Here is a 14,008-nt window from a genome sequence, read left to right as displayed (position 1 = left end):
TAAGACAAAACCAAACGAACAGGGAAACAGATCGGTGGTAACTAGTAAGCTGGTGACGTCGATCGCCGAACGCCGCCCGAACAAGGAGAGGGGCCGACTTCGGCAGAAGTCGTGACACTCCTAAAAGCTTCACTCATTCTAAAGTTTTATTTGAACCCTAAATAGTTCTCAAGTAGATTACTAAGAAAAGCTCATCGATTGTTTAAAAATAGCCTTTTTGCCTTTGTGCAGATTGCCATGTCTCCTTTTCAATTAATTGAAAATTATACTTTTTTCAAAGTATCTCTCTTCTTCAAACAAGCATTGCAAAGCTGGCTTCAATTTCATCCCCCTGAAAATATTATGGCTGAACTCAAATGTGCTGAATGATAAAATACCTGTATTTATGGGGAAGATGTTTGAAAAGGGTATTTTGTCCTTAAATGATATTGTAAATTGGAATGGTAGAGTTATGTCCTTCATGGAGTTATCAGAATTATACAGAAAGGTCTGCTCAATCCAAGAGTACAACCAATTAATTACAGCATTACCCCAAAAATGGAGGAGGCGGGAGGAGGTAGGGAACTGGTCTGTCTGCCCAATATAAAGGATCAAAACTGACAGAGGAATAAAAATAGCATAAATAGGAAAGTATACCAGTTTCATTTGAGGACCAGGATGTTGACAACTGTGCCATACAGATTGCAAAATAGTTGGGAAGAGATTTTTGATGTACCGATTCCATGGTACAGGGTGTATGAGTTGATATATAAAACAACGCAAGATTCAAGACTTCGTGCATTTCAGCTAAAATTATTATATAGAATTCTTGCCACCAACAAATTGTTGAATAATTGGGGCATAAAATCATCGAATCTCTGCAGATTTTGTTGTGAAGATACATAATCAATAGACCATTTATTTTGGTATTGCCCTCAGATAGCCTGTTTCTGGTCTCAGATTCAGGAATGGCAGAAAATGCATATCATTGATCTAAAATTGACCCTACAAATACTACTGTTAGGAGATCTGGAGAGACTGGGTCAGTCAATTACTAATATACTAAAACTCTTAGTAAAAATATTTACCTTCAACTCGCAATCTGTGGATTCTATTCGATTAGATAGATTGAAATTGTACGTTAAACATCACAGCATAGTTGAAAGATATGTGTTGTGCAGAAACCCGAAGTGGGTGGCCAGCAGAGATAGATGGGATGGGCTGAGGGTTGGTATGTGGAGTTGGAGACAAGTGGGAGTGGAGTTGCTGTGTAGAATGATGGTCAAAGATAAGTTTTTTTTTAAGTTTAAAAAAAGTCAAAATAAAACATAATAAAAGTACATTTGAATGACACTAAGTGGCAGTGTTTTTACAACTAATGCCAGTTTGCCTGAGGCTGATGCCGTGCCGGTTTTTGTACACATACATATACACACACTCTCATTCAAATAAACACATACAAGAATACACACATACATGTAATAGTGCCAGACATGCACACAAACATATACAGTTGGCATTGCTGTTATGATTTCAGTTGTCCTTGATGTCCTTTATTTTAAATGTATTATTAAAAAAAGTGCATTGTTTGCTGTTTTCTTCTGTCTTTTCCTTTTTTCTCTTTAGTTCATTCTCTTGGTTGTTGGTGCATTTTGGGGGGTGGGGAATTGTAACGGCTGTCGTATGAAGTGGACCAAGGCGCAGCGCGTTGAGTGCTCATTTTAACTTTATTTAGACCACTTACGAAACAAAACAAACAGATGACAAACAGTAATGCATGCTACACACAGCTATGCAAAAACAACTTCCCACAAGGGACAGGTGAAAACAGGGCTACCTAAGTATGAATCTCAATCAGCAACAACGATGTACAGCTGTTCCTGATTGAGAGCCATCCCAGGCCAACACAAAGAAATACACAACATAGATAGAGCATAGAAATACACAACATAGAACATAACCAAAACCCCGGAATACTCTAAACAAACACCCCTCTACATAAACACATATATTAACAAACCCCGAACCACATAAAACAAATACCCCCCTGCCACGTCCTGACCAAACTACAATAACAAATAACCCCTTTACTGGTCAGGACATGACAGGAATGGAATTAATTGTATTTTTTATTTTTCTTCCTGGGGTGGACTGTGGGAGGGGTCTCGAATGGTTGAGGGACATCTATTGGGGAACTGTGGGGGGATCTTGGAGGGTTCGGGTTCACGTTTTTTGGCCTGGTGGTAGATCGGTCAACATGCCCTTGAGCAGGGCATTGAGCCTGGATGCTTCTGTGTGTCGCTCTGAATGGGAATCTGTTGGATGACTGGTATGATGTAGTTGTTGAGTGGCTTCACTGCAAGTATATTGTATGTTTCGAATATTCAATAAATAAATAAAAAGTATATTGCCTGTTCAGAGTATCCCTTAGCTAATATATTTTATTCCACAGGAGACAGATGCATGATTAATGATCTTATTCATATTTATTAGCTTTGGAGGGCAGCTTCTCTAAAATGTTTACAGTCTCATAACATGGTGTGTACAAACCCTCCCCCACCCTGTGTATAGTCAAATATAAATCATAATTGTGCTGGCGAAACAGTGGCAGCAGTCTCTAACCAAGCAGTGCCTTGTTACAGTACATATGCTGTTTAATCATAAGTAAACAGTCAAAGCTGTGTGGAAACATAAGTGGGAAGGTAAGATAAAAACCCTCACATACTCCTAGCATATGTTACATGCAAGGGAGGGAGCAGATAGCTTGTTTAGTCCAATGTTATTTACCTGCTGGGTCGATAAACTAGAATTCATAGAGCAGATATCTTATCAACTCACAAAATACCAGCACATCCACCAAAGCACAAAATGTGCTAAATATACTTTAACTACACATTAATATTTGTACCTCAACGTGGGTAGAAAGAACATGACCAAAAAAACGTATCCCAAAAGCATACCCAGGATGAAACCAGGTTTGACTGGTATAGCCCTCAACAATAGTCAATAATAGCGCTTACTTTCATCTTCGGAATTAAATAAATGTATCTCAGTCCTCCAAAATCAATTGCACAAGATGTGGTTGGAATGTGTTTGCGCTTTTGAGGAAAAAGAGTGACCTTGTTACAGTACTGTAGGCTAGAACCATGGATGTTCTCTGCATGATTAAAGAGTTGTATTTATTGCCTAATAACTTTGGTACAGATGTAGGCTCTTAATTTGTTGGAGATTAGTTTTGTGATTTACATAAATTCACTGAAAACCTGCACTAGCACACGGTTATTTTAACAGTACTGCACTTTTCTTGTAGCCTAAGTTTAGCCAGCTAACTGCCTAACCACAGTTCAAGCAATATTATGTACTAAAAGTTCGAATCCAGTTGCTGCAGGATTATGCTGCGGCAATACTGGTCAAATCCATCTACCTTCATCACGATACTGTATATTGTATGTGCATAGTAGAAAGAAATACAACAAATTAAATCAGTGAGTCTTTTCATGAGGAAACATATTGCTTGTCACAACATGATCAACAGTTTAATGTGATATCAACATGTATAAGCACTGCATTGGCAAAAAATAAAAGTGTAGATTTTTTTCAGCATAATATGGCACAAAAACAAACCAAGAAGCGTTTTACATTTTCCCAAACATTTTAGAAATTCAAATACAGATAGATATGTGTAGAAGGTTTCTTCTATTCCAGAAAGCAAATATTTGATTCACAGTGTTCTGGAGCAGAAACGAAAGAATCATCAAGAGTCTTAATTCATCAAGAGAGTCTTCATTAAACACACTGATAACGAGTAATGAGGGATAAAAAGGAATTATTTAACATGATTATCACTTGATAGTCTCTGGGTTGCATTAATCCGTAAATACAAAGTTAAATAAATAATTTGTAGCTCCAACGATTCTGTGGGCAGCTGAGTTTGAGTGTAATTGTAACGCCCTTATGTGGTGGTGAGTGAAAACGTGACAAGAGTCACGTTGCTTTGCCAGGTGCTTGGTTGGGGGTTGTGGGGAACGTAAATTGCAGGATTTGTAATATGTGAGTAGCAGCAGTTTCCACTCCATGCATGTTCTTGTTTTCTAACCTTACCCTAACACTTACCTCAGCCACTTGCTACAGTAGCATACCTAAACTTAACCTTACCCTGCCTAACACTTATCTTAACCACTTCATAGCATGCCTAAACCTTACCCATTCTAGATGTTCATTACTAACATTTGTTTATGCTTAAGTAAGAGTGTGCAAAGGCGCCTCGCTATGGAGATGGCCACATACCGTACAATGACCACGAAGTGAGTTTCCCATGGCAGTACTCAAATATATACAAATCCGTATGAGATAGTTTTGTCCTATACCATGGATAGAAATAACCAAAGTGCTGTCTCTTCCATGTTTTTTGTTTTTTACTGTATTCATTCTTGTTCTCTATCTAGAGTAGGCAATCCCTGATTGGCTTATGTTAACCAAACAAAATATTTAATGAGTATTAGCTAGCTTTCGACACATAAAATGAGAAGAAGTTACTTTTTCAAATCTCTCTCACATATACTGAACTACCAAACATGGATGTGGTGATAACTGTGAAAAGGAGCAGGATATACTTTTGTGAGAATAATTGTGTGTTTTTTTCTGTCTACTTCTGATTGTAAGTGGTTACCACAGACAAACAAAATCTTGGCACTCTGATCTTTGAAGATTTTTCTTTAGTTTACTCTCTAATGATGGGCAGAAATGTAAGTCAAAGGGTAACGAGATCCCACACAATGCCTTTGAACCACATACAGTACCTGTACAAGCTCTAATGTACAAGCCAATGTCATGACAAAACAATACGCCATAAAACATGGACTTCCCATATCGTACACCAATTCAATAAATAAGATAAAGTAGGCTTATATTGAGTACACATTAGAGTATTTTTAAATAGTTTATACAACAGCGTTATTAAAAATCCCAACTTGTGGTTTTTTTTTTCCATTGAAAAGTCTATTACAGATGGCAAGACAGGTTTAAGTTACATGGACAACATTTCCCTTGTATACACGTTCGCAACTCACAACAAGAGAATTGGCCATTACATTCAAATAACAAAATGCTTTCTCTTCAAACAATATTCAACTTTAAAGACAAAATTTCACTGTGTACATTTTTTATATTCTGGGCAATATCTATAGCTAATATGTTTTAACAATTGAAAACTACTCCATGATAGGCTACCATGTAACATACACAGCAGTAACATCAGGTTTTAATGTGTAGCGTGAAGCTATATTATAGATGCTCATTTCAATAGCTACTTAAGAGAACAGAAATACAGCATCACAAAGGACCAACACTATGCACATGCACATATAAGAAGGCAAATTACCAAACATTCACAGTTTTGATGTATGATAAGATGGTCAGTGAAATATCAAAATCCACATTCTTTCCTTTCCTGAGAGTCAGACTCAGCAATCTTCCTGTGATAATGACAGAGAACGAGAGAGAAAGCAAGATAGAGGGAGAGAGAGGGAGCAAGAGAGAAAGAGAAAGAAAGAGACGCTCACTACACATATGATAGTACGTCCAGTATGGCACATCGTCTGGCGTGGCGTTATTCTGATGATGGAACAGCGCTGATGTGGAACTATGTAGCTTGAGCGCATATCCAGTTTTCTTCATATTATCTTCATACCATTTCCGAATCGAAACATGGAACCTCATAGCATTAGGTCTCAGAAGGACACTTGAAAACAACCAATCATCATGGCCGTAGTTGAGCTGGCACTCAGTGACCTCCAATCAGACGTTGGTGCAGTTGGTGGAGGGTGGTGTGTTGTCCACCTTGCTGCGGAACTCCTTGAGTTCGTTGAGAGGGGAGTTGGTAATCTGACACCTGAAAACCTGCTTGTAGGCCTTCCTGAAGTTCTCAGAGAGGAAGGCATAGATGACAGGGTTGACGGAGGAGTTGCTATAGGCCAGGCAGTGGGCCGCCACCCGGAACAAGAAGGACCACTGGGTCAAGGGGAAGTTGCCGAACTCCACCCACAGGTGGACCACATGGTGGGGGAGCCATGACAGGCAGAACACCACCACCACTACAAGAACCGTCTGGGCAGTCTAGTGGGGAGAGAGAGAGGGGGGGGGGGGGGGGCACAGGGTAAAAGGTCTTCAAGTATGAAGAGTGGAATTTGTCCACTACAGTTTTATCTTCTTTTTTTTTTAAATGGACTTCTGAACGCATCTATTAATGTCAATACATTGTCTAGTTGTTATAACTATGTGCGTCCACTAAGCATGTGACGTGTATAACCTTGTCCCTTTACGAGATTGCCTTCCAGTAGAACCTGGGATGTTCTCACGTCTTTTGCCAAAACTAGCAGAGTTAAAGGTGGCACCTGTCAGATGAAATGCCAATTTCATGCTTGCTGACCTGCTCTGTCTTTCCCCTGCATTCCTGGCTTGCAGATTGATTTACCGCTGTGTTAAATAATTTGCACGCAACATGGGAGATATATTAAAGAGCGGGAACATACAGAGAAGGCATTGGGGCCAGGCTGGAGATGTTTACAAATGTGTCTGCTTGCTTTCCGCTGCTATTTGGGTAAAAGGGAGGCTTGAGTGCCTGCCACAGCAGTCCCCTAGCCCCACTAACATGGTAGCACATGGAGCTTTTCCAGGAAACTGGGAGACGATGCTCAGAAAAAAGGAGGGAGGGAGGGAAGGAGAGAGGGAGATGAAGGACACAGAGAGAGGAGTGAGGCGGGGAGAAAGATATATGGTCAAAGACCGATAGGAACGCAGGCTATAAAAAACAGACCTGTAATATCGAGACAGAGAGATCAGACATGCAAACACAGAGGGATAGATGTAGCTAAGTAATGAATTGAATGAAGTGAGGTTTTCAGTAAGCTTGGTGGCATCATGAAAATGTACGCAAGTCCAGCTCAAACACCTACCATTCAGCACTACAACCAGCCCAAAATCAACATCAACCACATTGTTGCGAAAGGCACAGCCACATAAAAAACCTCCCTTTCACCTGTTCCCAGGTCTCCCTTGAAGGCTAGCAGAACTGACTGTACCCTGAACTCCCAATCATTCAGAGCTGTCAAATTGGTATGTGTAGTGTTCAATTACTCATTCAACAGTCAAATCCCAAATTTAAAACGGAAATAACCTTGACCTGTTATTTATTGTTACCATCATTAGTCTCGGTGTTTGAGTCTATGTGGTGTTTCTCTTGGAGACCGAGCACAGTTAATTTGATGGTGACAACTTGTGAATCTGTAAATAGTTCTTGGGCTCATATATGGAAATATAAATATATAAATCACTATCTTAAGTTACTGTATATGGTATGGAAGGGGAATCTGAATCTGTTTGTATAGTACCGCACACATACACATATACCTCCCCCCCCAACACAACACGCAGACACATGCCCAAACACACACGCCCACACACACACACAGTCAGAGGGGCTCAAAATCCCCCAAAAGACAAAATCAATGAAGTGAAACAGCGGAGGTAGGACATTGTGACTTCCCCTCTGCCATCCTCACATTGAAGGGCTTCAGTTCTCCATTTAGAGGCTATTGGAAGAACAAGTCCAGCATTGGCATCCATAACGATTCCTGTGTGCTGTTTAACTAAACGCCTAATTGAATGAAATAACAGAGTAAAACTGTTAAATCTGCTAATTAACTGTGCCTCACACCTCCTACACAGGGAATTCATTAAAACATAGTGGCATGCCAATCAAAAACAAACCCATTACCTACTCCAGGGAACACCTTTTTTTTTGCAGAACAGCCTAAAGATGTTTTTTTAAGACTGCAATCGCTAACAACCGTCTGTTGACATTTCATTTATTTGAGTAGGTTTATTATGAAGTGTCAGAAAGTACAGGAATTCATATGACACGTCCCATTTATAACCAAGTGCATGATACAAAAATCCAGGTTTATCTGGCCTCCATTGATCTCCCATGTTACGATCCCCTTTATAATAATCCAAACACATTGTCAGGATTATTTTTGAGGAGTGTATTGAAAGTAAAACATTTGCTCAATACGCTTGTCAAAGTAAAAGGACAAAGAGGATTACAGGAGCTTTAGAGATATCCCTATGAGAACAAGATGTTGAAAATCTGTATTTTTTTGTTGCGCTGGGATGCCACACACGACAGTCTATAAACACCCTGTCCTCCTCCTGTGTGTACCTAGGGCTGATAAGTGGAGACGTTTTATAACAGTGGCGATAGTAGCATGATTTTCCCAGCTGCTCCTGACACGCCGTTTCACAGCATTGGAGGAGTTACTGAACTAATGGCTGGAGATCGAGGCCAGCCAGTGTACAAAACAATATGAACACCTGCTCTTTCCATGACATAGACTGACCAGGTGAATCCAGTTGAAAGCTATGATCCCTTGTTAAATCCACTTCAATCAGTGTAGATGAAGGGGAGGAGATAGGTTAAAGAAGGATTTTTAAGCCTTGAGACAGTTGAGACATGGATTGTGTACGTGTTCCATTCAGAGGTTGAATAAGCAAGGCAAATTATTTAATTGCCTTTGAACGGGTTATGGTAGTAGGTGCCAGGCTCGCCGGTTTGTGTCAAGAACTGCATCGCTGCTGGGTTTTTCACACTCAACAGTTTCCCGTGTGTATCAAGAATGGACCACCACCCAAAAGACATCCAGCCATCTTGACACAACTGTGGGAAGCATTGGAGTCAACATGGGCCAGCATCCCTGTAGAACGCTTTCGACACCTTGTAGAGTTCATGCCCCGACAAATTGAGGCTGTTGTGAGGGCAAAAGTGGCAGGTGGATTCAATATTATGAAGGTGTTCTTAATGTTTTGTCCACACAGACACAAGCACACACACAATTGATTATACCTTTAATTGAACACCTCGCGTCTTGATCTGCCAATGGACACAGCCTCTGTTTTCTTTACTCATTTGACACATTTAATTGTATCCACAGTGAAAGCTTTAACTGTAAATAAATGAGGCTGGTTGGGTGAGATGATTGACGACTCAAACATACACATCGATTTGAACCAGCAATATCTCATCAGCTAGGTTTCCATCCAATAGTCAATATATTATCATGAGAATATTCAAAAAATCTGCATAAAAACAATATGTGCATTTTCCCACCAGAGATGTGTTTCCATCGAATTGACTTATTGTGGCTGTGCGTAATGACATAGTCCACATACAAATCACTTTTGTCATTAAATTCCCATGTACCGGATAAAAAAAATATAAGTTAAATGGGTTTCCATCACATTTTCAACTGTACCGATGGTTTTGTCACAAAAAAAGTTGCATTATATAGTGCATGTGCCCCATGCGTTTTTATTTGTCAAATCGCAGCCAAGCATCGATCATCATGTCACCAGAGTAAGACCGTTGATATTTATTGGAAAGGAGCATCCCCACCCTGTGAAGTTCATCATCATTTATTTCATTTGTAGCCTAATAAACTGAAGGATGGCCTGAGTCTTAGTGGGAGGACCACACCGCGTGTAATCGAGTGACTCCGAGTGACATAAAGATCCCACCTTGTCTATCGTATTTTGCTTTGTCAACATTTGGAAAGTTTACCGACAAATGAACTGTTTCCATCAGGCCTGTCGTGACATTTTTGATCCGACATGTACTTTACCTGCATAAAAAGGTTGGATGGAAACCTGATTATAGTGAAGATATTCCTATAGACAAATATTATTTCATTAATCAAAGTTTATACTTATTGAATGACATTTAAACTGTCTATATGTGACAAAATGAGAATACATTTTTGTAAACACATAGTTCAGACCAACATTAATCTTTTATTGTTTAGTTATGCGTAAGCCATGTGGACCAGTGTCTGGGCATATTGTTAAAGGCCAACACTAAAGAGCCAGGCCAGCAGCAGCAGCGGGTTGGCTTAGACAGGCAAATGGCCATTAAGAAGAGTAATGGCTGAAAGTCCAGTTTAATTGCACTTTCCCACTCTGCTGCTTCACTCAAGTGTGGCAATTGACAGGCGCTTCAGGGACATTGTAGATGGAATGTACTGTCGATACCAAGTGCCTTATATTCAATTTACAATACTGACTAAGTGTATTGGTTATTTTTCTTCACTAGACTATTATTTTTGCCTAGAAAACTGGCAATGGGATGTTGGTTCTTCCATGGTATACGTTGCAGCTCTATGCAGGTGCGTCAGTATGTGAGGACGGCTAGGGGGTCGTTCCGGACGGGGGCTAAGCCGCTAGTCCGGAAGTTGGAGACAGCTTTTTCCTACAATCTAGAGCCATAATCATTATGATTAATTCTATGTCAATAATATTTCTATTTGTCTGCATATCTAAACATACCTCTTGAGCTGTCTGTGGTTCTTCTTTGAAAGAAACTAAATATGCTTCTCTGCATCTCTGCTAAAATGTGGGTAAAAGGTTGAAAGGAATGTGAGTTTTGTTCAGTACATGTAGTTTTTGCTTGCTTTTTTTAAAGTCTACCAACCTTGCTAGAAGACATGTCAGCTAAGATAGTTAGACAAGCTAGCTACTCTAACTTGACTGATAGCATGAAATGGCTTCTTGGTAGTCAGATATGAGGTTGGGAGATTGGGAAGCTATCTGTCCCTGCTAAAGCCAACATCATAAAATTGCTAGGTGGCGAGAAACAACAACCAATATATATATATATATTTTTTTTTACATCATTATGTCTTTGAAAACATCTTATCCAAATAGTGTTTTTAGGCTACAGGGATAGAAGCTTTATAAAGCTTAAATGATATTGAATGTTTTAACACTTGCCTAGAGCTCTTGACAAGATGTCTAGAAAAAGCATTAAAGTAAAAATGTCAAAAAACAACAAAACAGTGTCCCCCACAATTGTTTGACATATAGCTGAGCTGAGTGATGAGGCGTAACTCCTTTCAAATTCATAGACAGCTCTTTAAATGCAAGGACTGACAGGCCAAGATGGTCAAACTCCTAGATATAGTTTTAACCACATTTTGAAGCTAAACAATGTATCTTTACATTCTTGATGTAAACAAGTAGTACAACCTTCTATTTTGGGTTATGACAAAGCCAGAGTGGGGCATAGTGCTAAGCTCATGAGACATGTATAAGTTATATTCTTCAAGAATCATTAAGTAAATATTAAGAATTGAAATTACAATTGCACGGCTTCCTAAATCCCAGACTGTAGCTTTAAATCCCAGACTGTAACTAATGTTGGTCTTGTTCCCCTACTATTGCTGCTGGACAACTGGTGTGGGAGACTGTAATACTCCAACATAAATGCATTTGTGGGGCTGTCCGCCATACACTAACGATCACCATCAACAGTCAATATGCAAATGTCATGAATGGTTTTACATACCTTCTTTTTCGATGCCTCTGACTTTTTGGACATGTTTCTGAGTTTTTTGTGCAGGTGATTTAAAACCTGAAAATGCATAAAGAATTGTGTGATGACCTATCAAACGATTAATTAAAGCCTATGCTATAACAAATATGTAATAGCATTGTATTGAAATCATTTATTTTCAAAGGCTATCTAATTTATGTCTTAGTTGTCCCCATCTTAGATTACACAAACTCAGAAATTGACATATGTAAAGGCAATTATCTATCAATACAATATTAAGCACATCAGGATTGCTTGCGTACCTTTGCGTAACAGAACGAAATCAGCAGCAGGGGCAATACATAACCAAAAACAAACGTGCACACAACATAGACTTTCTTTTGGTTTTGATCCGGCCACACTTCCCAGCAATAGGTGTGATTCTCGTCTCTCTGGTATATGTTGTGTATGACCGCGACTGGCGCCGCCATGGCCAAAGAGAGTATCCAAATGACCACCACTCCGATCAAAGCGTGCTTTGACACGCGGATGTAGGACGACTTTCTGGAGTGAACAATGGCAATGTAGCGGTCCACCGACATTGCGGACAAGGTGAAAATACTGACCAGCATGGAAACGGTGAAGAAATAATGAATAAACTTGCAGATGAAGGCACCCAGAACCCATGTCGGCATCATGTAAATAGTTGACTGAAAAGGGATGCAGAAAAGCAGGTAGGACAAGTCGGCGATGCTAAGGTTGAGGATGAATATGTTGGTGGTGCTCCGTGGTTTTCCGGGTTTACTACGGGCGAGCACCGTGATGACCATGGAGTTTCCCAACACTCCAAGCGTAAAGATGAGTCCGAAAACCAAAAGCGTAATGAAGTTGTCCATACCAATCCCGAACAGAAGTTTCTGGTTTTCCTCCTCGACATCGGTTCTGTTGAGATACCATGACGCAAATTCGGTAAGGTTGTCCAAACCAGACGAGTTCATCACTTTTTCTAGTGCTGAACTATTTTAAAATGTAAGTGTAGGGCGCACAAATGCCTTCATATGTCTTCATGGGTCGTTTGACAGTAGCTGGCAGACGTTTTTGCCTATTCAGATAATAAAAGCATAGTTTGTTTCAAAGTCTCTTGAGTCTCTTGAATACAGCCATCAGACAATATTGTATCTCAATTCGTTACAATGTTCCTCATTGTTTTTCGATACAATGTAAGTGAAGATACTTTTTACGTTACATTTTGTCAATATGTCTGAAGTTAGCTGCCCAGAGTGTATGTACTGTTCTATATATTCTTGGTGCGTAATGCAGTTGCTGTCTCCACCTGGTGCGTCCTCAGTCGCTGGATGGCTCCGCTCAAATCCCTCCTCGCCCTATTTCCCCCTACATATTATAGAAGGGGCTGGGCTGCGCGTCTCACGTCAGCTTTCAGTACCACCGCCCAAGATGTACTAAAAAGCACTCCAAAATTAAACTTGGCCATAATTATGCACAATGCGATGTATAAGACATCGAATGACATGATTATCTTGTTGGCTAACATCTGGGGTGATTGCAATTGCTAACAGCAGTCTACTATACACTGAGTGTACAAAATATTCGGAACACCGTCCTAATATTGAGTTGCACCCCCGTTTGGCCTCAGCACATCCTAAATTTGTCGGGGCTTGGACTCTTCAAGGTGTCGAAAGCATTCCACAGGGATGCTGGCCGATATTGACTCCAAAGATTCCCACAATTGGCTGCATGTCCTTTGGGTGGTGGACCATACTTGATACACACGGGAAAATGTTGAGCGTGAAGTACGTGACACACTCAAACCGGTGCGCCTGGCACTTACTACCATACCCTGTTAAAGGCACATGGCACACATAGACAATCCATGTCTCAATTCGTCTTTAACCTGTCTCCTCCACTTCATCTACACTGGTGGATGTGGATTTAACACATAAATAAGGATAGCTTTCAACTGGGTTCACCTGGTCAGTCTATGTCATGGAAAGAGCAGATATTCCTAATGTCAAATCAAATTGTATTTGTCACATGCCCTGAAGACTTTACTGTGAAATGCTTATACTTACAGGCCCTTAACCAACAATACAGTTCAATGCAAATAGTCCGGGTGGCCATTTGATTAATTGTCCAGCATTATCTCTTGAAAATGTTGTGTACACTCAGTGTAGTTGGCATTCATCATGTCTGTGAAATGGGCCTGTTGGCTTATGAAACAAGGTGTTGGATATGTGGTTAGCCAATGAAGGATAGTGGTCCAGGCTTGACAAACATTATTTCATCCCAAATTATTATATTTAAAAAAAAATGACAAGCATTAGCTCCTCTCTGATAATGGTAAATGATTGTGCCTGGCTCTTGTTCTGGCAGTAGGCCTAGAGCATGTATTTAGGGACAGGATACTTCATGAGATGGAGGCATTTTCAGTAAAAGATACAGAATCCACAATAGCCCATTAGTATATCCCCCAGGGTTCTCCCCTGTGGATGGCCAAATGTTGGTGCCATTCCTCCTCTGCTGAACAACATCAGGACAAAGAAAAGTGTGCTCTCCAGAACAAATCATTTCAGTTATCTCTGATATCCTTCAATTTGCTTCCACTCACCCATACCATTTACTAATTGATGTTACAGCCCTCTGTTTAATGGA

The 14,008-nt window shown here is 40.1% G+C and overlaps 1 protein-coding gene across 1 annotated transcript; it reads right to left on the bottom strand.

Annotated features, from left to right (window-relative positions):
• Positions 1-3,469: 3,469 nt before the first annotated feature.
• LOC106583575 (galanin receptor type 1) lies at positions 3,470-12,733 on the bottom strand. Its single transcript, XM_014167942.2, has 3 exons — positions 11,662-12,733; positions 11,372-11,437; positions 3,470-6,093 (listed from the first exon to the last, which is right to left on the bottom strand). The coding sequence occupies exons 1-3, from the start codon at positions 12,334-12,336 to the stop codon at positions 5,776-5,778; spliced, it is 1,059 nt and encodes a 352-aa protein (XP_014023417.1). The 5' UTR covers positions 12,337-12,733; the 3' UTR covers positions 3,470-5,775.
• Positions 12,734-14,008: the final 1,275 nt, after the last annotated feature.

Source organism: Salmo salar, chromosome ssa02, assembly GCF_905237065.1.
Source record: "Salmo salar chromosome ssa02, Ssal_v3.1, whole genome shotgun sequence".
Classification (NCBI taxonomy): Eukaryota; Metazoa; Chordata; class Actinopteri; order Salmoniformes; family Salmonidae; genus Salmo; species Salmo salar.
Note: the sequence above shows the minus strand (reverse complement) of the source record. Positions and strands in the feature narration are given on the sequence as shown.

Excerpts from the sequence above, each read along its gene's own strand:
- LOC106583575 (XM_014167942.2), bottom strand. The coding sequence starts at position 12,336 with ATGAACTCGTCTGGTTTGGACAACCTTACCGAATTTGCGTCATGGTAT. Across the intron at positions 11,438-11,661 it reads TTTCGTTCTGTTACGCAAAG|GTTTTAAATCACCTGCACAA; the intron begins GTACGCAAGCAA and ends ATGCATTTTCAG. Across the intron at positions 6,094-11,371 it reads CAGAGGCATCGAAAAAGAAG|ACTGCCCAGACGGTTCTTGT; the intron begins GTATGTAAAACC and ends TCTCCCCACTAG.